This window comes from Platichthys flesus, chromosome 19, assembly GCF_949316205.1.
Source record: "Platichthys flesus chromosome 19, fPlaFle2.1, whole genome shotgun sequence".
In the NCBI taxonomy this organism is placed as follows: domain Eukaryota; kingdom Metazoa; phylum Chordata; class Actinopteri; order Pleuronectiformes; family Pleuronectidae; genus Platichthys; species Platichthys flesus.
The window spans coordinates 632,506-655,743 of NC_084963.1; the positions used below are offsets into that span (position 1 = coordinate 632,506).

Here is a 23,238-nt window from a genome sequence, read left to right on the forward strand (position 1 = left end):
AACATGTTCACCATGTCAGAGACGATAGACAGCAAGGCTTTGATTTGAAATGATTACCTTCCTCCACCATGGCCTCTCCTTTCTGGGTGACAGCCTTGATGCGAGGCTCATGACCGGTGATCTCAGCCTGCAGGGCCTGGTGCTTCTTCAGCAGGTTCTGGACACCAATCAGGTCCTTGCCTGTGGAAACACACAACTCTATCAATCATCTGAAACATGAAGATGAAACTACAGCATCCACTTCACTTCTTATTTCTGAGACTATGGACTTGACTGTGATGTGTGGATTCTCCGGATGGGGATGACGTTACCTCGGTTAGTGGAGGCAGCGATCGGCTCTTTCTCACGGATCCAAGTCTCTTCATCCTCCATGTCTCTGAACAGCTGCTGCAGCCGGAGCGAGTCGGACAGTTTCTGCTTGCGTGCGCCCATGGGCTCACGCAGAGCTTCATAACGAGCAACCAACGCCTCCTGCTTCTTACGGATGTTTTCAGCATCAAAATGTCCCGCCTCTTGGAACTGCCGAGCCTGAATCGTTATGCCGTCGATACGATCCTAAGAAAGACATTCACACAATCATTTATAGAAACATTCATAAGGCTCCATAGATAAAAACACAGTTATCGATCATATCCCTCCTGAGTGAACAGCCTCGCACCTGGTGAGCGGCCACGTCGGCCTCCAGCAGAGCATGTTTCTTCTGCAGGTTCTGGACACTCGTCAGGTCTTTGCCGTAGTCGTCTGAAGCCAGGTGACCTTCGACCTCGTACAACCACAGCTCGATGTCCTCCACGTTCCTGTTGAACTGCTGCTGCTGGTTGGCCTCGCGGAGCTTGATGCCTACATCACAAACAATTCACATAAACACAGCTCAGTCCTCTGTAGGATTCTTTATGAGGAATTAACCATTCTAAGTCTCTTACATAATATTAATAATAATCATTTTTAATGCAGGGTTATTGTTTTCCTCTTACCTTTGAGTTCAGTAGCTTCCAGCAGTTTCTTCCACTGGGAGCTGACCTCCTCCATGCGTCCATCCACCTCCGTGGAGGCGTAGTGTTTCCCGTCCAGCAGCTCCTGGCCGCTCTTCTGCAGAGCATCGATGCGGCTCTGGTTGGCCGACAGCTCAGCTTCAAACGCCTGGTGTTTCTGCACCTTGCCCTGCAGGTTGGAGGGGTCCTGTGGTCCAGAGAGCAGAAAGGTTGGAGCATAACACTTATTTCAATACACACACCGCAATATCCAGCTCTCTGATAAATCACCTTGTAAGACTCATCAGTGGCCGTCTTCATCTTCTCGTTGATCCAGCTCTTGAGCTCGTCAGAGTCCCTGAAGAACTGCTGCAGGTGGAACGAGTCCTCCAGGGCGGCTCGGCGGGACTGAGCCCGCTCATGCAACGCGTTACGACGGCTGAGCAGCTGAAGATGTGAACAGTGGGAGAAGACTTTTAGATTTTTGTGTTCGCATCAAGAGGAATTACTAAAAGCTGCTCATGATTCATCGTTCAATTTAAGTTAGACAAGCTGAAAGTTTTACTTACAGCATCTCTACGGGTGGCCACGTCTTCTTTGGCGTAGTGATCGTTCTGGATCAGTTTGGTAGCAAACTCATCCAGGGCCTGGAGGCAAGTACACACAGAGTGAATTCTGTTTCATAACAGCACAAGTGTAGACAATGAAGTAAGAATGATATTGTTGCTTTAAAACTCGGGAAGTGGACAAAGTTCATGTAACGTACAGTGATCTTCTCCTCCTGGGCACTCAGAGACTTCTCAAAGTCCTCGTGTTTCTTCAGCAGGGCCTCCACACTGTCCAGAGAGTCACCCAGGTCCTCGTTCAGGAGGAACGCCTGCACAATGTAAACAGTACATTAAAATCACATTCATGCGCCAGACTTATTCTGTCCTGAAGACATGTTTGAACCCATTAGGACAGAATATCCCTTTTGTTCTTCTGGTACATTGAATTTGAACTTGGTTACCTCTTGTTTACTCATCCAGTTGTCAACTTGCTCCGTGTCCCTGTAGAAGAGCTGCAGGTCCATGCACTGCTCATACTGCTGCCTGCGAACCTCCCACAGCTCCAGCAGAGACTCCTTCTCCTCAGTGAGGACGCCCAGCTACACACAAAACAACACAACAAGCAGTTTTATACAAGCTAATGAGCCTCTGGAGACACAGGGCCATAACACCAGACCGAACCGAGGAAGTATGATCTCCATGTACCTTTTCCTTGACCTCCTCAGAAGCGTAGTGGCTCGTGTTCAGTAAAGCTTGACCCTCTTCATCAGTGGCTCTGAAACTGTCCTCGTGAGCATCAATCTCTCCCTGAACAACAACAGAGAACCACACTTGAAACGGATGAAACTTCCTAATTGAGTGTGAAATCTACTTTTTGATGCAACACGTTACCTTATGCTCCTGGTGGCGGTCCAGCAGAGCCTCGGCTCCAGCCACGTCATTGGCCAGTTCGTCAGCATTGATCAGGGCCTTCATCTCCGTCACCCAGCTGGTCAGATCCCTGAAGTCAGCTGTGAAACGCTGCAGCCTGAGGGACAAGGTCACAAGAGGGCCGGGGTGAGCAGATGTCTGTGACGCTCACAGGACACCATCACTGAGCTCACACCTGCCTGTGGACGTGTAGCGCTCATGTTTCTAAGCATTCTGGGACATAAACGCATCGACCACTGCACCTGTACGAGTCGTTGAGGCGGGCGTGGCGCTCGGCAGCCAGAGTGCGAATCTGTTCCCAGTTGGTGACGAGTTCGTCCTTCTTCAGGTGGATCTGGGAGGCGTTCTGTGGATGTGTCTGCTGCAGGCGCTCTGCATCACCGCCCAGAGTGTTGACCTGGTTGAAGGAGCAGTAGACGAGATTAGAACATTATGTTTTAGTTGTGTTTGTGTTGACTTTCTGTAGAGCAGCACAGGGCGTACTTTATCCTCCAGAGCAGCCAGGTCTCTCTCCAGACCCTCGTGTTTGCGCAGCAGCGCCTGCACACTGGCCAGGTCACGACCGAAATCATCAGAGGCCATCAGCTGCTCCTTCTCCTTGATCCAGCTGATGGTCTCATCCACATCCCTGTTGTCAGGATGAAACCACACATTCTATGAGCGTCATCACACAGACACACTGTCAAAGCCGTGCACGTGTTCCTCTGATGTTCACCTGTTGAAGCGCTGCACCTCAGCAGCCCCGAACAGCTTCCCCTGCCTCTGCTGGGCCAGACCCTTCAGGCGCTGCCAGGCCGCGTTCACCTCGTCCTGCTTACGCACGATGAGCTCGTTCTCGGGGTGACTCTCCTGGATCAGCTTGGCTGCCAGCTGGTTCACCTCGTTCACACGCTCCTCGTGAGCCGCCAGGTCGGTCTGGAACTCCTCAAACTTCTTCTGCAGGAGCTCCACGTGCTCCAGGTCCTGGCCCAGCTCCTCGGAGGTGGCCATGGTCTCCTTCAGGTGGAAGAAAACATTCAGGATGTCATCAGAGTGCTTTCACACAAGCTTCTGTGGTTTTGTGTCCCTAGAAGCTATAAAAATAGCTTGTTAATAATGAATTGTTTAGTTTTCTGGACTAGTTACTGCTGAATCTGACCTTATCACTGATCCAGTCCAGGGCATCCTCGCACTCACGCAGGTACTGGACCAGTTTCTGGGCCTGGAGCAGACGTGTGCCCTTCTCCTTGGTCCTCTGCAGCAGCAGGTCCCACAGACGATGCAGCTCCTCCAGACGAGTCTACAGCACACAGCAGAGGCCCACAGGGGTTTAAGTTAGTAGAAATAGGGAAGGAAGGTTTTGGAAATGAAAAAGGTTTCACCAAAATCCATTAGCAAAAGTTTTCCTCTGTATTTAATTAGAAAGTGTATGAAGGGTTTATAAATGTATAAAACTAGGACAGAAGAGATGATCTGGAAGGAATCCCCACAGCACACAGTGTCACACAGAGTCACAGCAGATCAACACCTACTAGAATGTACTCAGCCATATTGAAACTTGAGACTATGGGTCTCTGTTGAGTCCGGTAAGGCGTGTAGGACTGAACCAGATGCAGAGTTAACAGTGGACAGAACGTTCTGCTGTCTAATCACCTCTGAGGTTGTGTTTCCTCCTTAATGAAGCAGAACAACTGTCCAGTGCACCATGGACACACACAATGTTACTGTACACAATCAGTCTTACTCGAATGATCTCAGAGGCGAAGTGTCCCTCTGTGATCATCCGGTTTCCAGTCTCGTCCAGTTTGACGATGGCTCCGGCGTTGGCCTGAACTTCAGCTTCGAACGCCTGATGCTTCTGCAGCTTCCCCTGAAGAAGAAGATGACCACATGAATAAACCTCATCAACCTGAGAGAGCAGTCGAGTCGGTCTTTGAGTCAACAGCATGACAGACGTCACCACAGGGAGTCATTAGAAACCAGGCGCACAGACCTGCAGGTTGGACGGGTCCTTGTAGTTCTCATCGGAGGCGATCTGCAGCTTCTCCTGGATCCACTTCTCCAACTCGTCTGCGTCGCGCCGGAAAAACTGGAAGCTGTACGAGTCCTCCAGCTTCGCCCGGCGCGTGATCGACAAATCCTTGAAGCGACGGTAGCGGTCGAGCACCTGCTGCCGGCGCTCCTGGATGTCCTCGGCTGTCTCCAGCACTTTGGCCCCTGCGGTGTCCATCTTCTGAAAACACAACATTAAATGTATTAGTGAGATCTGAACACACATCACATCAACAGATTACATCATAGGAGCTGAACTCTTCAAGCTCTGACACATTCAATGCGTCTATGTTGGTTTTTCACTTCCTATGATGTCTTTTCTGGAAGTGCTTAATTTCTCTAAAATCTGTAAAACTTTGTTTAACACAATGAACCATGATAAATGATCGAAATGCTGAAATTGTGTTTGTTCATCAATATTTCTTAATATAATCATTGAACTTAATGATTCAAACTATTTCAACTAAGAACATTTTTGAGTTTTTGTGATATGAACATTTTCTCTGCTCCTCTCCCGACTCTCTGCCGCCCCCTTGTGTTATCAACACGTTTTTCACCGCACGTTATTAAATGTAATGACATCATCTCAAGAGTAAAACTTAAATCAATTAAATGAATAGATTTTTTTTCCTGTTACAAACACAAATGGTTTGAATTGTCTGTTTCTCATTAAGAATTTAATTTAGAAGTTAAATTCAGTAGAAACAAAAAGGAGATTGTGTAACGTAAGTCTTGACACAAACTTGGCTTTAAACTCTGAAGCAGGATAGAACCGGTCAGCCCGTTTGTCCCCCCCGACCCCATCCGGTCCCACACTGGGCACCAGAGGGGCCAGCAGCTGAAAGAGGAAAATACCAAACGGGGGTGGGGACGGAAATTCCACACGCATGCTAACAGTAACCAGGCTTCCAACACAATGAGACTGCTGCAGTCAGCCTGTGTGTGCACTCAGGCTCTGGACCCAGTGTCGCCTCACGCTGAGGGGAAAGTCTGCTGGAAACACTGGTGAACCACTGGTGAACCACCAGTAACTCACTGCTTCTACCAGTCACACAATGAGCTCACCAGGGCAGAGCGATACGAGTTATTAGAACAGAACTAATAACCATCTGGTTGTTTTAACCAGCAAACGATGAATAATTTGAGCCAGACAGATAATGTAGAAAAGATGGGATATACAATATCTAGGTTTATATTTTACATAAAAGGTAATGTTCTTAATTAAAGTTCTATATGTTTGTTTTACTTTATTTGTAATGTTTTCTTATTATTTATAGTTATTTACAACAAAATTTGTTTAAACTGTAAAATATGACACCTCTCTCGCTACATACAAATATACATTAAACTATATATATATATATATAAACTAAATATATAGATATATATATTTAGTTTTATAGATATAGATATATATATTTAGTTTTGGGAGGAAGAGGGATTTAAAAGCATCTAACAACAGAACAAATCTGAATCTTTTCTGTTTATGTATCAGACTCCGCCCATTAGACGACAAAGAGGAACAGACGCAGATATTGATCCATCGAAACAAACCAAGGTCAACGAGACCCGAAGCACAATAACTGACGGCCGCGCTGAGTGCAGGGGTGTGTGTCTGTGTGTGTCTGTGTGTGTAGAGGCTTTTTGTTGATGCTGCAGACAGGGAGACAATAAGCGGTGGACGTGAAAGCGTCTCCTGGTCCATGTCTCTGCTCAATGGGAGGATTAGTGGGGTGAACAGATGAGCCCTGGTCCCAGGGGGTGTCATTACCTTCACAGACACACACACATGTACAAACACACAACACAGTCTCACTGTGTATACTGTAAGAAGATTAGGACAGTCGACTCACTACATGGCCTGGAAAACGTCTGCCAGCACCCCCCCCCCCCCCATCTGAAAACACGCCCCGTTTCCAGAGCTTAAATCATCTCAGGGATTTAATGACCTCAGCCTGATTCTGCACTGATGTGCAGTAAAACACACAAAGTTAACTGACACACACACATCACAGACACACACTATGAAACTAGGAACAGGCACAGAAGTGTTCTAGAGTCATGTGATGCTTCTGCTGATGTGCACCATGATGTGTGTGTGTTTGTGTGTTTGTGTGTGTACACAGCATCACTGTTGTCATTTAAATAACAAAGTGCTGGTGCTGGCTGGTCAGTTTAACATGAATCAGCTGATGAGGCGTCTGTTGGTGAACAACATCTATTTACTCTCAGTTTATCTCAGTTGTAAATCTTTGTCACGGTTGTTCTGCCTGAGGATTTAAATTCAGAACCTTTGCACACAAAGTGACATCAACACAAGTCACAGCTGATTGACCTGCTGTGAATTAGAAAACTGCAGAAACACATTAAATGTTCAGTCACGTAACTTCTTATCAACTTGAAAATGACTTTCATGAGGTGACGTGTTAAAAGTGACACGAACACTAAACAACAGAATGAATGATCAGCTCTGTATTGACCTCGGTGTAAGATCCTGTCTGCTAAGAGCTGCACAACGTTCCATCAGAAGGGTTCCAGCCTGAAATAACCAGAGCACTCACACAGCACGGTAACGGCTGATAACACTTCCTGCTTCTTGTAGCAGCAGATAACAGCTTTCCCTCTCTGCAGCTCACAGCTGCCTCGACAGGGTTCGTGCTCTCGCTCTCACAAACACCCACACACTCCCACACCAGCAGGCCTGACAGGCTGCATCACACGGATGGATGCTCATAGAACTCTTACTCCTTCTTAAGACCAACGATCCACAGGCACAGAAAGAGAAACTGCAACAAACTGCCGCTGCTGAAATCTTTCTGTTAGGAAATAATGCCGGAAAAGGCAGCTGTTGAGAAACTACAGCTAAGATATGTCTGTTCTTCATAAAGAGACACTGGTGCTGTCTGTGTTGGAACTGAAACAGCTCAAACCTCAGTTTCACATGTGTCCCTGAGGGTCTGCTGGTTCCTGGAGAACACGTCCAGTTTGAGAAACACTGAGGCTGCTGATGAGCGGTGGAATGTGTCAGTGAGGCGTGTCCTGCTGTTAATCAGCAGAACAACACACACACACACAAACACACAACCAGGGATTAGAAGAACATATCATCACACTAGGTACAATATGTAGTTATTGTTAACATAAGATTTCAAAGTACATTTACTAAGAACAGTTCTAAGCTACAGTTCTTCTTCCAAAATTGAAAACTCTGGAGTAGTGTGGATGAGGCCTAAGTGCTGAGAGGAGATAACACACATCAGTGGATGGTTATAGATTCACTCCATTAAAATGATTATCCACAGACGACAGGAATCTCCTGGATAATTGACTTCCTGGTCAAAACTAAATCTAACCTCTCACATCGTCCGGTGAACAACAAACTGCTGCTCCGGCTCCTCACAGCAAAGCAGGTTGTGATGTTAGTGAGGACGGATCTAAATCCTGCTCCACACAGAACCTCACTGGAAACCAGAGCTTGTTGGTCCAGAACAGAACCGTCCTGCACCCGACACTCAGCCCCAGAGACGGCTTCATCTTTTCAGGAGGTTCACAGATTTCACGGTTATTCTCCATGTCCTCTGTTTTCATCACAGTGGGTGAGGTCACTTAGTTACAATGGTGGACCATCTGTTATGAATAGGGGTCATACTGACGCCATACTGGGCGGATGGAAGCTGGAGGAATTGGCAGGAAATGGGCGAGTCTCACGAGACAAGGAAAGTCTATTTCCTGACGGAGAGGAGGAGGATGAAGAACGAATTGGAAGGAACATGGTTCCGAAGCTTGAGTTGAGCTCAGCCAGTGAAAACAAATATGCCCGACCTCAGTCATGTTGTCATTAAAGATTAATCTGATGTGAAATGCATGAGCAACTCCTCTAGAGTCCCAGCAGCAGTCAGGTGATGCATAAGATCACATCGTTGTTAGAAGCCAATCAGGAATTTAGAGCACGCAGCACAGTGACTCAGCAGTTTATGGTCTTTAGCAACTGAGTTCGCAAACATAAAGTCAATATCACATTTCAATAGAATCCACAGTAAGAACAGCATTAATAACAGTGCTGGCCTCCGATGTCAACGTGTTTCAATGTTTTCTGACCACGAAGGCACATTTTCAAATGCATCTACTTAAGATACCTTCGTCTACTGCATCACAAGATGAAACCACACTTTACTTTCATGCAAACGATATCACACACACACAACATGCAGTAAAATCCTGAATGTCCATCACTGAAGCACATGCACAGTTCAGATCTGACCAAAGTCCCTGTGACATTCAAATTAATGAATAACCACGTTACAGTTCAATGCAAAACCAAACCATACGCAGGAGCTGCTTCAAGTCGCAGCCTCAGGTTCTCTGGTGTTGTGGCTGATGTGAGGACGTCTGTGTACTCTCCTGAAACGGAGAGTCACTGAGGTCTCCTCTCCAGAAGCAGATCCAGACGCAGTGCACCTGCAGTGACTACGCTGAACCAAAGAGAGAAGATGAAGCCCAGCCCATGCGTCTGTCTGTGACCCCTCCCTCCAGCTCCCATCCCTTTACTCAGCAAAACACCAGCAGCCTTCATTCTCTAGAATCTTCTTTCAATCCAAAAGACAACGTCACACAAACACACACAGAGGCACACAGCAGCAACACAACCGTGGTTGTTACCTTGAGCCTGGGTTTAGTAAAGCTGGACATGTTGTGAGTCTGTGTGGGCCGGCTACACAACACAACATCGATCGCACAGAGAGCAAGAAGCAATCAGCAGCAAGTGGTCAGAGGAAGCTTTCACAGCAAGGTCACAACACAGCGTCTGAGACCGGGCGGGGGGGAAAGTGGGTTCGACTCTAAGTGGAAATCAAACATCTGCCTGCTGACATCCACCAAAACGATTCTATAGATTGTATAGACTTTTGGATGGAAGAAACTTTATGGATCAATGCATCAATTAAGAAAATAAACATAATGCACATCTGGTTATTATTGTGTAATAACAGTTTCCTAGTGCTAAATGCTAATACTTATGCTAATGCTCTGCACATATGCAGCGGATGGATTCCTCCACTCAAAGTAGTTCATGGCATCATTAACCTGCTGCACTGTCATCACAGCACTGGTTCTAAACTGGCAGCACTGGGACCAGAGGCCTAGTTTTAAACTGGGTCATTGTCAACCTGTAGTTATAATGAGGACGAGTTCGGTGAATAGAAATATGTGGGTGTTACACTCCTATTCGCTGTTTCTATATTTATATTTCTGGTTTTATCTGGAATCAATATATGGGTCTCTAAAATCATCTTAATATTTTATGGATGTATTACTTGATGTTAAGCCCTATAAAGTAAATAGTGATTTATGAATGTGGGCTATACGGTTAAAACTTGATCTGATGAAAAAGGATTGACACAATTCAATCTGTAGGATTAGATAAAAAAAAATGTTTGCCCCCCCCCCCCCCCCCCACAGTGTGACGTCACTGTCTCTGCAGCTCGGTCTGAATTCCTCTCCCGATTGGACGAGGGTCAGTTGGAATGTGAGGAACTTGGCATCCTCCTGACGAACCCATTTCCTGGGACACCCGGTCCGTGGGGGACATTGTCTTCTGATGTCACACACATGTGTCTCTACTGTCCACAGCCGTCTCTACACCAGCTGTCCCGAGGCAGTGGTCTGAACTGGGACCACTCCTTAAAACCCTGTGGTCCTGACTCAGAGGATCCACAGCTCGGTGCGTGTGCACGGTGCACACAGTGTGAATTATTAACGTTAACAGTGGGAGTGTAACAGGAGACCAGCTGGGGGGGGCTCATGTTCAAAGGTCCGCACTGGGCGGCTCCCTCTCTCCACCGCGGCCCACTAGCTCCTGCAGCCAGGCTACACAACACCATCACTTTGTGTTATTACTGTATTATTATCCATTTCACTGGATTCAAAGCCAGCGCTGAGTCACGCATTAGCTTGGTGTTACTGGTGTTACTGGTGTTACTGGGGAGGTTGGGCAGAATGAACGTGTGAATGACCGGGCGAGCTAACACACAGCAGCTCATGACAAACCTCTGCTAGCTAAGGTGAACACATCTATATAAAACACACAACAACACAACGTGAGGGACGTCTCCTCAGCGGAACACAATCACATCTGATAGATGGACTGGGTCCAGATGCTACTGGTTCCATCGCAGGTCAATGGAAGCTAACGTCATTTAGCAGGGAGGCTAATGTCACTGCTATGTGTGAATGTTGTGTTACGACGATACGTTTAACATGCTAACAAGCTAAACGGCTCGTGCTAGCTCCCGTTGTGTGGCTGGGTTTCATCTATTCTACTTGCATTCCATCTAAAGGGAAGCTAACAGCGAGCTAACAGCGGGCTAACGATGCAGGAGCTAACAGCAAGCTAACGGATTCACAGCAGCTACAAGACAAACTGAGCTAACGGCTAGATACTTGAATTCAAAATGAAAAACACGATATACAAAATGCATAATGATATGTAATATACTCTCTATATATAATACTCATAATTCGTACCTCGGTGGGTTTAGTTAAGAGCTGACGAAGAGCTGGTGTCTGTTCAGAAGGATCGACGATGAAGGATGAGCTCTCTCTCTCTCTCTCTCTCTCTCTGACGTCACTCTGCAGCTGTACGGAAACGACCGACACATTCCGGAAACAGCCGAAGTTCCATCAACAGCTTCGTCTTCTCCTCGTGTTTAGAGCCACATACAGACCGCAGCCAAGACAACAGGGAGCACTCACCACTTTAATATTCGAACAGCTCCACACACTGCAGTCCCTTCCAGTGGAGACACTTTATTCAGTGATTAGATGTTGATGATCAAACTGCTTGTGTGTCTGTGAGGATGTGAACTCACTTGTGTGTCTGTGAGGATGTGAACTCACTTGTGTGTCTGTGAGGATGTGAACTCACTTGTGTGTCTGTGAGGATGTGAACTCACTTGTGTTAGCACCAATGTTTTCAGCTCCAAACAATCAAAAAGGTTCAAACACAAAGTGTCACGGCTGGTTTGACGTCAGACTTTTATACAAATGAAAAATAAATCAACAGTTCATTTAAAACTCACAGAACAGCTGCTTGTTGTGGTAACAGATCTATTAACCCTTTAAGGCTCGGCTGCGCTTCATGAAGACAATTTACAAGTTCTGCAGCTTTTGGCATTAGAAATAAAACCTTCAGCCTGAAACGCTTCAAGGCACCGGCTCAACTGACCAGAGAAACACATCAGTGTCAATGAAACTGAAAATACTTCACTGTTGAGGTTTGATCTTTAAATCACAGTAAATATTTGAAATGTGGCGAGGGAAGGTCTTCATGGTCGTCTCTGCTGGCACTTTCCCTGAGAGGGACGGGACTCACGTTGTCTCAGGAAAATACCAACATGATCAGTTCTGAACTCATCTCAGTCTGAGTTTGCTCATAATTCCCTCAGTCCCTGTGGAGCTCCTCTGAGGGACGGCCCTTCAGATGGGGGAGGGCGCCTGCAGGGATCTGCTGAGGGACACATCTCCAAACACGTTGGCGTATGAAGCTTTGAGGAACTGGACGTAGTTCTGCAGACTTCGGTTGGTGCTGTCCGACTGCTCCAGACGATCGGTCATGTCCTGCAGTCGGCTCTGATAGCGTCGCTCCACCTGAGCATCATAAACACACATGTCACAGACCTGCTGAAGGTTCATTCACACACCATGTTCATTCAGGGCTGAAGGAGGCCTTCACCTCCTCTTTGGACCGTCGCAGCTGGTTGATTTCTGAGCTGGTTCTGCTGAGTTGAGTCTCCAGGTCCACCATCTTGGCCTGGGTGGAGCGCTCCTTGGTGGTGACACGTTCTCTGGAATCCGACATCTGGATATAAATATAACACAGTGAACAGTGGATGAAGATAACCCACAGCTGAACCTTCATCTCTACACACACAAGCTGCAGAAGCCTCAGAGGGAATATCACTTTAGACAAACATCCAGCCTCTTTTCCTAAATGTCATTGAACACGATCTCTGACCAGTGTTTAGAAGCGTTTGACAAGTTCCGACCTGCTGCCGAGCATCATCCAGAGCCTCCTCCAGCTTCCTGCTCAACAGGGAGCACTCCCTGGTTTTCTCCTCCAGACGGAGCTGGTTGTTGTGGATGGCGTCTTCTCGTTTGGTGATGACCGCCAGCAGGTCGCTGTTCTGACTGTCAGTCTCCTCCAGCTTCCTACGAAGAGACAAACCAGAGGACGGTCTACTGGTCTCATATCGTTCAGATACTTTCAGGCATTGACAAAGCATCACATCCATCAGACCTTTCAAACGTCTCCACTCGCTGCTGCAGCTGTCGGTTCTCCTCCAGCAGAACCTTGTTCTTCTGTCTGAACAGCTCCACCTGACTTCCCTGAGTCTCCACCTGATGAGACACGAACTTAACTTACTGAATTACAGATCAAAGAATGACTCCGACAATCTCCTGCTGCTGCTGCACAGGAGAAACACTCACTACACAAAATGTCCAGACACAAATATTATTTTCGGATCTAGCATTTTAAATCAGAAATCAAATCTTTATGGTTTGATGCCAGCTTGACTTTGCATGAATGAGATAATGACCTTCATGCGCAGATCAGTGAGGGTCGTGCTGAGCTCCAGGCTGCGTCTCTCCTGGCTGCGTCCCCGGTCCTGAGCCTCCTGCAGCTGCAGCTCTGTCTGGCGTAAGGTGTCGGGAAGAGGCTCGAGCTCCGTGAGCCGTCCCAGCAGCTCCCTGCGCACCTCCTCCACCTCCTGCTCCAGCCTGACCCGCACGGCCTGGGCCTCCCGCTCCGCCCGAGCCAGCCGACTGCAGTACTCATCTGCCTCAGCCCGCGTTTTCCCCACCTACAGAGAGACAGTTCCCAGGTGGAAATACTGTGTTGAGACAGTTGTGTTACTCAAGCTGTTGCAGACCTGGTGGTGCAGTAGGTTGTGTGTACCTGGATCTTGTAGCTGTCCACCAGGCTTTCATACTGCTTGATGGAAGCTTTGACCTGCTGAAGCTCCGACTGACAGGAGGCCAGCTTCTCCTCCATCCCAGCCACTGTGGCCTGACACAGGGTCACATCATGTGTCATCGGTTATTACTGTAAATTAACCAGGAAGTCCAACCTCATAATGTAATGTGAGTCAAAGTAAGTCTATTAGAACAGGAAGGACCTTCTCCAGAACACACACACTGAACAAACATGTTGACATCTTCACTCGTGTTCTGTTGGGAGCTTCTCACCTTGAGCGTCTGCTTCTCCAGTCGGGCGGTGGTGCTCTCGGTGTTCAGTCCGTGCAGTCGATCCAGGAGAGCCTCTCTCTCCACTCGACCTTTCTCCTCTGACCTCTGAAGCTGCTCCGTCAGTTCCATGATACGACTGTTGCGTCATACAACAGAAGAAATGACATGTTTTCAATTAGTGAAATGTGCAATAGATTTTATAATAAATTAATTAATAGACTAATTTCTCAAGAGAGAAAACAGCAGACATTTGCTTTCAACATGTTAGCAACTCAGGACAAGAAAATGATGCAGTTGCTTCCCATTGATTTCTATATGAAAGCCATTTGGTTTGCGGGGGGGGGAACCGACCTGTTGAGTTCAATCTGACTGAACATGTTAATCACTGCAGGGTCCAGACAGAGCAACACGTGTGGAGCCTGGCAGTCTCTGTACCGACCACCTTCCAGAATGTACTGCCCCCCTCTGCTTCTTGCCAATATCAACAGTTGAATTCCGCCGTCCTCTGATTCATAAGGACTGACTCATCTGTTTACAGCTGTGACTGAGAACAACCAACCTGTTCAGCAGCGACAGTTCAATCTCCAGCTTGCTCTTGTCTTTCAGCTCCTGGGCATGATGGCTCTGCCAGGTCTCAGCTGCAGACAGGGCTTCTGACACCTGCTTCTCCTGTAACAAATAAAACCCAGACTTTCTCTTTTCTCTTTCTGGAACAGACTGGAGAGATGGAGCTTGGAGCTTCCTTCAAATATAAGCTATTAATATAAATATTGCAATGTCACAGATCCATTCTTTACGGGTCAGGCTTCTTGTCTCTCTGACTTTTAATCCTAGAGTTTGGGTGTGTGCTCGGGGACGCAGCCCTACCGTGTCCAGCAGCTGCTTGCTCAGCTGGCCAGCGGCGTCCTCTCCGCGCTCAGCTCGCTGCTTCTGGGCTCGTGTGGCTCGTTTCAGGGCCTCTCGGTCGGTGCAGGCCTGCTCCTTCTGCCTCGTCAGCTGCTCCTTCAGGTGCTCCATCTCTGCCTTCTGCTGGTCGCCCGCTCGCTCCAGGTTCTGAACAAGAAACCAGGGAACACAGCGGGAGTTTATGTGACGGGGTCGGACTGCAGTGGACGTGATCACAAACGAGTTCAAACAATGACCCAGGAGCAGTAACAATAAAAAAACCACAAACAACCATCAATAAGGACCCAGGAGTAGATCCCATCACAGACCTTCATCTGCACAGTGAGCCGGTTGTTCTCGGCCTCCTTGCTGCGGAGCTGTCCCTGTAGATGAGCTCTCGTTGACTCCAGACTCTTGGACAGATCAGCTGTGCTCTTCGTGTTTTCCTGCATTTTCAAATTCCAGAACACATAATGAGTGAGAAGGAGGATTCTGCTTTGACCTGCTGAACTAAACGATGCATCACTAAGATACTGCTCTGCTTGAATCCCAGTTATTGACAGATCTGCTGTTTAACAGATGCAAGATTCAAGATTCAAGGAGTTTTTCAGTTAATATCTTGAATTGTTTAAATTTGTGATAAAAAGTGTGACACACATTTCATTTATGTATTTTCTACTTATATTGTGTGAATCAGACTAATCTGAAAAAACTACGTGTACCTTCTCAATATCGAGACGTTTCGACAGTTGATCGACTTCTTTTTCTCTCTCTTGAAGTTTCACCACAAGAAACTTTGAAAGGAAAAAGAGTTTGGATTTTATTCATATCGTACAAATACATGAAGATTAAAAAAGTTGTGAAAAGATTGTCAGTGTAACTCATGATGAGTATTAGCTTGTTGAAGAGAAAACAAAGAGAACACATGAGCTTTAGGTTCATGAAAATAAAAGCCTGTAAATAAAGTAGATTTTACAGGTTTATATTGAACTCACAGCATTTTCTGCCTCAGTGTCTGCGAGTCTCTTCAGTAACGAATCCTTCTGCTCCGACAGCCGCATCGAATCCACCTGTTCAAAGACATTTAACCAACAACGTTTAACTTTACAAACATTCCTTTTCCAAGTGAAAGTAGAATCTGAGACTATCTGTTCACTGTGTTTGCGTCGCACTCAGTACCTGGGATCTGTGCTGCTCTCTGAGAAGGTGCCGCAGCGTTCGGTTTGTGGCCTCAAACGTTTCCAGCTTCTGCAGCAGCAGCTCCTTCTGACGACCTAAGACTGAAGAGTCTGACAGCCTCTGTGCCGACACACAGGAAACACAGAGCGGAGCCAAGTCAAGGTTTGTAAAGGTTTACCAAAAGAACAGAAACCGTTTCAGGCTTCCTGGTTGTCCTGGATGACAAAGCAGCCTGTAACTTGTTGGCACTCCGTCCATGGCACTAGCATGTTGGGTCTCACAGGACACACTGAGTTAATACTCACACCAGAACCACACACTTTGAAAACAGACTCTCGCAGGGCTGAGACTTGTTTAGCTGCCGCGGCTCCGTCCACCTCAGCCTCCATCAGCTTTCGGAGCAGAGCGTCTTTGTCTTGTTGCGTGTTGTCCCGGTCTAATCTGAGGGACAGACAGGGACAATAATCCAAATCAAAACAAACCATCTTCGTCATCTATGGAGACAATGTCTCAGATCTGAACTGACTTCAGGCCACAGAGAAAAAGGTGTATCTACTGGAGAAGGATCAGATTCATTATCCTAAAGAACCCAACCCTGGATTATATCTCTACCTTGACTGTCCCAGGAATCAAATAACTTCAAAAAAACGTGGCTAGAATAAAGCCAGCATGACTCTGAGTGCCAGGAGTCAGGACTGACATCCAGACATTCATACTATTCGCTTCTGAGTTGGTCATTAAGAATTCCCAGAGTGAAATATGTTTAGCTCTAATCTGTAAACTGGAAATGAAAAAGGGTTACAGGGTTAGAGTTTCAAGAAAGTTTCAGGTCAGACAAATGAATCATGGGTAGAATATTTGTGAAGGTGAAATCATCTGTACGCTTCGTCCCAGAAAGTCAGAGAGAAAACCAAGTTGGGTTTCATATTTGCCTGTCGCTCTCCTCCAGCCACTTTTCCATGGACAGACGTAACCGCGTGTTCTCCCGCTCAGTCTCCTCCAGCTCCTTGGTCACCTCAGCCAGCTCCACCTCCTGCTCGGCGATCACCCGCTGGGAGACGCTCAGCTGCTCCGACCGGCGCTCCAGCAGCTGCTCTCTTTTCCGCAGTTCCACCTGCACATATATGTGACAGATGTGCAAACGTACATGTGGACATACTCACAAACAACATGATACTGGAGTGAGACAAACTGTGACATGACTAATCTGCAAGTCTGCAGCGACATACAGAGAAGACAAGACATGTACCTAGAAGGGACTTCATTTTAATGTTGCTGAGGAAAGAGAAGAGACTGACCTTATTCTTCAGAGAGCTGACTTCTGTCATCAAGCTGTCAATCTTCCTCTCATACTGGCTGATTCGTCCGTGAAGCCCTTCCTCTTGCTCTGATGTGAGCTCAGCCAATCGCATTGCAGAGTGCGACTGATCCGGCTCTGGTTCGGCGAGCAGTGGCGTGATCTCAAGGTGGTGCGTTGGTCCCTGGGTGCAAATGACACTTTCATTACACCGACATCCTGACTGGCTGAGCACATTCCCAGTCTGAGGCTTTAAGACCAGTCACCTCCCACTTGTATGAGGCGTCTCGTGTTGAGGCTTTTCCTGGTGGAATCCATGGCACTCGAGTTTTGACCGTGGCTGTGGGACGGAGGTTTCCTCTCTCCAGCTTGGTCTTCCCCTTAAAAACACAGTGTGTTCGCAGCATCTTGTTAAGTCAGGTCTTCATATGCTGCATAATAACTCAATCATATCAGATCAGAGGTGCACCATGAGTGAGGGGGGGGGGGGGGGTCTGAGAGGCTGATCAGAAATTAAGAAATAAAGCAAAGAAGCAAAATCTTCAACTAACTGAAAAGGAAGTATACATGAATCATATAAATGTCTAACCTGGGGGGGTTTGGCAGCATGCGTCCTGTGACCCTTCACGTGCACGTGGACAGGTGTGTCCTCGTTGACGTGCACGTGAATAGGAGGAGAACTGGAGCGGTTCCTCGTTGCTTTCCTCTGTCGAACACAGAGAGATGAGTATTTCACAGATTACTTGTTAACACGAGGATTTACTGATTTCATGTCACAACTTTCTGTTCTACATCATATTTACTGCAGTATCTTTGTAAGACAAGTGTGTCACAGCTACGAAGTCAAACACGGATCAAAACAAGTGATTATCATATTAGATCGTAATAATGAACTTTTACTTTTATTTCGAACAGAATAATGTGTAATATATTGATTAAAAACGAAATCTTACGGCTATTAGAAACTGATCCCATTTATAATATCACTCATTTAGATTACTTGATTAAGGTTAACACAACTATTCTCTACTATGGACTGCAGTCTACACGGAAGGCTCTTGAAATGAGTAACATGTGAATTCGGCAGTGATTTCACATCATTATAGAAATGTGTTTAAACCTTAAACATATCAACAAGTGCAGCGTAGCTTAGCACGAAGTGACCAAGAGCTGGACTTTAGCTTTAGCTTGGTGGCTAACCGTGCTAGCTGCCGTACCAGCGTCTGTGCAATTCAATTACAAGACGTCACTCTTACCATAAGAGAAACTCCAATATAGATTATTAATAATAAATATATTGATAAGCAGCGCAGCTTCTGATGCGGAACAAACTCCAGCGACCTAACGTAGAAAAGAGCTGGCTGCGAGGACCCGTGCTCTCTGGTTGGTCAGTTCAAAGCACCTGACACGTGTCTCCAGCGCTGATTGGACCAGAGTCGACGGTTTAAGGTTCCCTGGCAACACACTGAACACAACAGGCTGGAGGCGGAGACGCGTTTGAGGGAAACCAGGAAAACACACAACTCGTTCACTAGGCTCTGAAAGATCAACTTCATTTGTTACACATGCTTCATCAACTGTCACTAAGTCCATGCTCACAATCTGTCAATGTGTAACGTGTACACGTATATTATAATCAACGTGTATGGACATTACTCTGATGTTTTATAATGTATTTCAGCTCTGTTGTCCTTATTTGTATCCACGTGCTTCTTCAGAAGAATTTTTATTTTGTCTGTGTGTAAATTAATCAGAACACACATGAAAATAAGTTGGTTCATTAAAGCTAATTATAATCCTGGATCGTATTTGTCTAGCTTGAACATCACAAAGTAATGTCCTACATTGTTTTATCCTATGAACGCAACAAGACCTGTCACAGTTTCTGACCAATCAGAGAGCTGCTGAGAGCCTGGCTGGGCGGGGCTTACCGTGGCTAATCGTGTGTCAACACTTTATTCCGGATTTAACTTCACGATCTGTATAAAAGTGAGAAACCAGTAGATTCCAGGTAAGTGCTGCTTCTGAACACACGTGATCCAGCGGCTCTGCTAACCAGCAGCTCGTAGAGTCAGCTAACTAGCTGGGTTACAGGTTAACCGAGCTTCAGGTCACTAACTAGCTAAACTTACAGGTGTCAAGCTAACTCCTGTGTGGCTCCACTTTGTTTATGAGCCGACTGACGCTGGTTAAAGGTCAAAATGAGCCAGTGAGACCAGTGACATTAAACCAGCGACGTTAAACAGCGAAGTTTAACCAGTTCAACCAGTGAAGTTATACTTGTGAGGTTAAATCAGTGAAGCTAAACCAGTTAAACTACTGAAGTTAAACCAGTTCAAATAGTTAATGTGTTGGTCACTTTAAAAGCTGAGAGTGAAACGAACTCATTTGTAAAGAACTATTTTTCTATTAGTTTGACTTTGTAGGAATTTGTGCTCAAAAGTGACTCAGAGGTTTTACTACAGTACTGGAGGTATTTGTATAATATTTTATATATAAACCAGCCTCCAATGGAAAATACTCCTGTAAAGCATAAGTATCTGAAGTTTGATTCAAGTGGAGTAAATGTCTTTGGTTATGATAACCCTTTGTGGTACTTTTTCCTCCACTGCTTTTATTTTAGAGCTTTGGTTACTCTGCAGATTAAAGAAAATTTAAAACATCTTGTTGAATAAATCATTATAAATACTAAATGCAGATAGAGACAGTTAAAACAGTACCTTTGCAACTTTGAGTATGTATTTAACTTACTTTAACTCAACTAAAATCTTAAATACCTTACTTCTACAGAGTACTTCAACACTTGTATTTCAATTATTTTCTTAAGTAAAACTACAAGTTATTATGTTTCCCTGAGACTCGTGTGTTCGGCCTCAGGTCACATGGAGACACACACTTTAGTCTTGTAAGAATTTGGTGGAGGATAAATTTAGTGTCACCAGTTTGGTTTAACTGCAGCTATTTTCAGAACAAGCAAAGGTGCAGGACAAATTTAGCCACAATTAAGACACAAAGGTTATTCAAGTGCATGTCATTATTCAATATATAAAGAAATAAAAACATGCAAATACAAATTAAAAGATGGAAAACTTCAAGAAACTATTGTTTGCTTCCATCTTTACATTTTCTGTTGCTTATCCAGATTATAAGTTATTGATCAAACGTATGATATCAGGTCTCAGCTGTCGTCTGATGGGCTCATGAGAACATCGGAGAGAGAAGAGTCAGTTCCCGAAGCATCATGGCCGCTGTTGAGGAGCAGCCTGAGAAGTAAGACCTCAACCTAACTCCTGGTGATCATATTGAATTGTGGGTACAGTGGGTGTTGGGTATTGACCAGAAAGAATGTGTGAATTAAAGAGACGATATTTGCTTCTGCTGCTTCTACATTTGTGTGACAAGTTCTCTAACACCCCTGGAACGTGCTCCACCTGTGTGTTGTCCAGACACTGCTGGGTGTGTTTTGCCACAGAGCGGGACGACCACAGCGCGGAGTGGGTGAGTCCCTGCCGGTGTAAAGGCTGCACCAAATGGATCCATCAGTCGTGCCTGCAGCGCTGGCTGGACGAGAAGCAGAAAGGCAACAGTGGGGGGGCAGTGAGCTGTCCGCAGTGTGGCACCGAATACCACGTCGTCTTCCCCAAGATGGGTGAGTGACAGCTCTACAACACAGAGTGATCATCTGTAACAACCTCACAATAATAGTTGATTCAATCTTTGAAAATAGTAATTTCCTGAAACTGCTGCTCACTTTAGTTTTTACTCAAACAAGTACTTTCATTGGCAGATGAATCCACAGTGGTGTTGTAGTGAGTGTGAGTGGCAGCATGTTGTACCTGTGATCCCTGTTCATCTCTGTGGAACGTGAGCACAACGTGGTAATAGATCCACTGTGTGTGTCCTCTCTGCCCTCAGGCCCCTTAGTGTACTTCCTGCAGCAGGTGGACCGGGCTCTGTCTCGAGTCAGTCCCTTCGCAGCTGTGGGGGTGGTGGTCGGGACGGTGTACTGGTCAGCCGTCACATACGGAGCTGTGACCGTCATGCAGGTGCACCGAGCTGACACGACTCGCACACACAGAACATGAAAGCACCGAGCGTCACGTGTGTACGAGCTTCACCTCTTTGTGTTGTCATGCGCAGGTTGTGGGTCATAAGAAGGGTCTGTATGTGATGGAGCGAGCCGACCCGCTCTTCTTGCTGATGGGTCTGCCCACCATCCCTGTGGTGCTGGTCCTGGGAAAGATGATCCGCTGGGAGGATTATTTAATTCGACTGTGGCACAAACGCAACCTTCCTCCAGGTAAACACACACAGACACACATCCTGAATCACATGAGGGAACCTGCAAAGAACTTTCAGACTCAACAAGACAAATGTTAGAGGATAAATATGCAGAGAAAGTAATTTGTGATAAAGTTTCATGACTGATGAAGTGATCTGTAAGTAAACTGAGATGTTCACAAATACACTGCTCGATCCTGAAGTTGAAAAACGTTTCAATTTCCTTGTAAACCGTTTTATCTATTTGTCTAAAAGAAAACTGAAGATTATTGAAATTTTAGTTTTGAAAATGTAACCCTGGTTTTGATTGTAGTTTATGATCAATTACAAACTGAGTCATAACTGTTTTACACCAGGTAGCTACCGCTATCTGCCTCGTCTACCTGCCGACGGCCCCGGGGCCGGGGACCACCTCTCCGTGTCCAGGACTCTGTGCGGGGCGCTCATCTTTCCCTCCATCGCCAGTCTGGTCGGGAGGATTCTGTTTCGACGGGTTTCATCGAATCTGCATCGAACGATGCTGGTGAAGACAGGGAGCCGGTCGGGGGGGGGAGGGGGGACATCTGAATTTTCATTGGCTCCATGTTTACTCTCAATCTATATGTGATACTCAGATCTGTCCACATGTAACTGTATCACCAGAGCAATTGATTCTTTTATAGATTTGTAGCAGACAAACTTCTGTTCTGTTTCCCACAGGGGGGCCTGGTGTTCGTGCTGATCAAAGGAGTTCTGAAGGTGTATTTCAAACAGCAGCAGTACATCGTCCAGGCCAACAGGAACATCCTCAACTACCCTGAGAGAAACAGAAATGGACAGAACGAAGGTGGCGAGGTGGACACCGAGGACACCGAGGACACCGAGGAGAGTGGAAACGAGTAGCCGGAGCTGGAGTCGATGTCAGAGACGATTTTATAAAAAGACAAATGTATTTTTATCGTGAAACAAAAAGCAGAACTCAGGAGACTGGTTTTGGCACCAGTGGCAGTTGGGATATCATAATTCATGGACACCAGTATAAAGTCTGACATTTTCCAATTCTAAAACCAGTTTATGGATCATTTAAAAAAGTTGAGAAATTGCCTCCTCACACACCAGATGTTTGAATCTTAGTTTGGCTCTAAAAGTCCTGAATGTTGAACCATGTTGGTGGTTCTGTTGGCAGCCCATCAATGTAGCCTCAGTGCCTGTTATTATGAGATGAATCCGTTCTGCCTGACAGAAACAGTTTTTGAGATCATACAACGTCGAGCTGCTGCATCAGAGGTGTTGCTAGAATGGAGGTTTGGGTGTTATAGGGATCGAGGTGTAGAGTGTCATAGTTCTATGCACAGATTATTCAGGGTGTGGTTATTTATTGGTCTCATGTTGCTCTTCCTCCTGACGCACAGTTAAAGTAGAGTTCAGAAAACACTGGAGATTTAAAACAGATTAAATCATATAAAAATGTGACACTTTTTGACTCCTGCGGTTAAGGTAAATAAAGCAGATCTTGGACCAGAAGGATGACAAAGAATTGATCTTTTTGCTTTTGCAAAATGAAAATTAATTCAAAGCTGGATGCGGGAGTGTGTTATACTGAGCTCATATTTCATATCTTGGAGATTAATTTGTCTAATAAATATCTCTGATTAACTAACCATCAACCTCTCATCCTGCATTGATGATATTTGATTTACATATATTTACGAATTGCATCACACCAGCAGCAAATAAAAGACACACACATTTGACATCTCATCATTTTATTTAGGTTGGATATCATTTTAATTATTTTTAACCTGGTAATTTTATCAAACTGAATTGAGTTAGTAGTACGTTGACTACATCAGATTGTACCAAGTGTTTTAATATAAAAAAATACAGTTTATCT

General features: G+C 45.8%; 3 protein-coding genes across 7 annotated transcripts in view; 1 reads left to right on the forward strand and 2 right to left on the reverse strand.

The window, feature by feature from the left end:
* The window catches only part of sptan1 (spectrin alpha, non-erythrocytic 1), a 25,539-nt gene extending 14,454 nt beyond the window's left edge, over positions 1–11,085 (reverse strand). For 3 of the 5 annotated variants that reach the window (XM_062412968.1, XM_062412967.1, XM_062412964.1), the window contains exons 1-17: positions 11,003–11,085; positions 4,422–4,661; positions 4,173–4,298; positions 3,588–3,728; positions 3,165–3,445; positions 2,933–3,077; positions 2,692–2,846; positions 2,411–2,546; positions 2,225–2,326; positions 1,981–2,118; positions 1,738–1,848; positions 1,541–1,618; positions 1,263–1,418; positions 975–1,179; positions 659–840; positions 312–555; positions 58–180 (exon numbers count right to left, since the gene is read on the reverse strand). In XM_062412968.1, the coding sequence (XP_062268952.1) occupies positions 58–180; positions 312–555; positions 659–840; positions 975–1,179; positions 1,263–1,418; positions 1,541–1,618; positions 1,738–1,848; positions 1,981–2,118; positions 2,225–2,326; positions 2,411–2,546; positions 2,692–2,846; positions 2,933–3,077; positions 3,165–3,445; positions 3,588–3,728; positions 4,173–4,298; positions 4,422–4,658 (2,560 nt within the window). In that variant the 5' untranslated portion in view covers positions 4,659–4,661; positions 11,003–11,085. Of the gene's footprint in view, positions 1–57; positions 181–311; positions 556–658; positions 841–974; positions 1,180–1,262; positions 1,419–1,540; positions 1,619–1,737; positions 1,849–1,980; positions 2,119–2,224; positions 2,327–2,410; positions 2,547–2,691; positions 2,847–2,932; positions 3,078–3,164; positions 3,446–3,587; positions 3,729–4,172; positions 4,299–4,421; positions 4,662–8,808; positions 8,911–11,002 lie in introns of those variants that run through there. The other 2 variants (XM_062412966.1, XM_062412965.1) reach the window with 1 other exon arrangement.
* Positions 11,086–11,495: 410 nt separating this feature from the next.
* Positions 11,496–18,452, reverse strand: odf2a (outer dense fiber of sperm tails 2a). Its single transcript, XM_062413476.1, has 19 exons — positions 18,341–18,452; positions 17,674–17,790; positions 17,351–17,464; positions 17,086–17,268; positions 16,720–16,901; positions 16,093–16,228; positions 15,788–15,907; positions 15,604–15,678; positions 15,331–15,402; positions 14,938–15,054; positions 14,591–14,776; positions 14,283–14,392; positions 13,724–13,859; positions 13,434–13,544; positions 13,075–13,338; positions 12,774–12,874; positions 12,523–12,685; positions 12,210–12,335; positions 11,496–12,124 (listed from the first exon to the last, which is right to left on the reverse strand). The coding sequence occupies exons 1-19, from the start codon at positions 18,341–18,343 to the stop codon at positions 11,954–11,956; spliced, it is 2,487 nt and encodes an 828-aa protein (XP_062269460.1). The 5' UTR covers positions 18,344–18,452; the 3' UTR covers positions 11,496–11,953.
* A 552-nt stretch (positions 18,453–19,004) lies between these two features.
* On the forward strand, positions 19,005–22,398 carry marchf5l (membrane-associated ring finger (C3HC4) 5, like). The gene is made up of 7 exons (XM_062412774.1): positions 19,005–19,095; positions 20,260–20,354; positions 20,531–20,733; positions 21,000–21,130; positions 21,225–21,384; positions 21,722–21,888; positions 22,065–22,398. Exons 2-7 carry the CDS (start codon positions 20,326–20,328, stop codon positions 22,245–22,247), a joined length of 873 nt encoding a protein of 290 aa, XP_062268758.1. The 5' UTR covers positions 19,005–19,095; positions 20,260–20,325; the 3' UTR covers positions 22,248–22,398.
* The last annotated feature ends 840 nt before the right edge of the window (positions 22,399–23,238 follow it).

What these genes read in the sequence shown, in the direction of transcription:
- marchf5l (XM_062412774.1), top strand. Translation starts at nt 20,326, where the DNA reads ATGGCCGCTGTTGAGGAGCAGCCTGAGAA. An exon ending in GTTGAGGAGCAGCCTGAGAA is followed by an intron (nt 20,355 to 20,530) that starts GTAAGACCTCAA and finishes TGTGTTGTCCAG; the next exon opens with ACACTGCTGGGTGTGTTTTG. An exon ending in GAGCTGTGACCGTCATGCAG is followed by an intron (nt 21,131 to 21,224) that starts GTGCACCGAGCT and finishes TGTCATGCGCAG; the next exon opens with GTTGTGGGTCATAAGAAGGG.
- odf2a (XM_062413476.1), bottom strand. An exon ending in ACACTGAGGCAGAAAATGCT is followed by an intron (nt 15,403 to 15,603) that starts GTGAGTTCAATA and finishes TTCCTTTCAAAG; the next exon opens with TTTCTTGTGGTGAAACTTCA. An exon ending in AACGTCTCGATATTGAGAAG is followed by an intron (nt 15,055 to 15,330) that starts GTACACGTAGTT and finishes TTGAAAATGCAG; the next exon opens with GAAAACACGAAGAGCACAGC.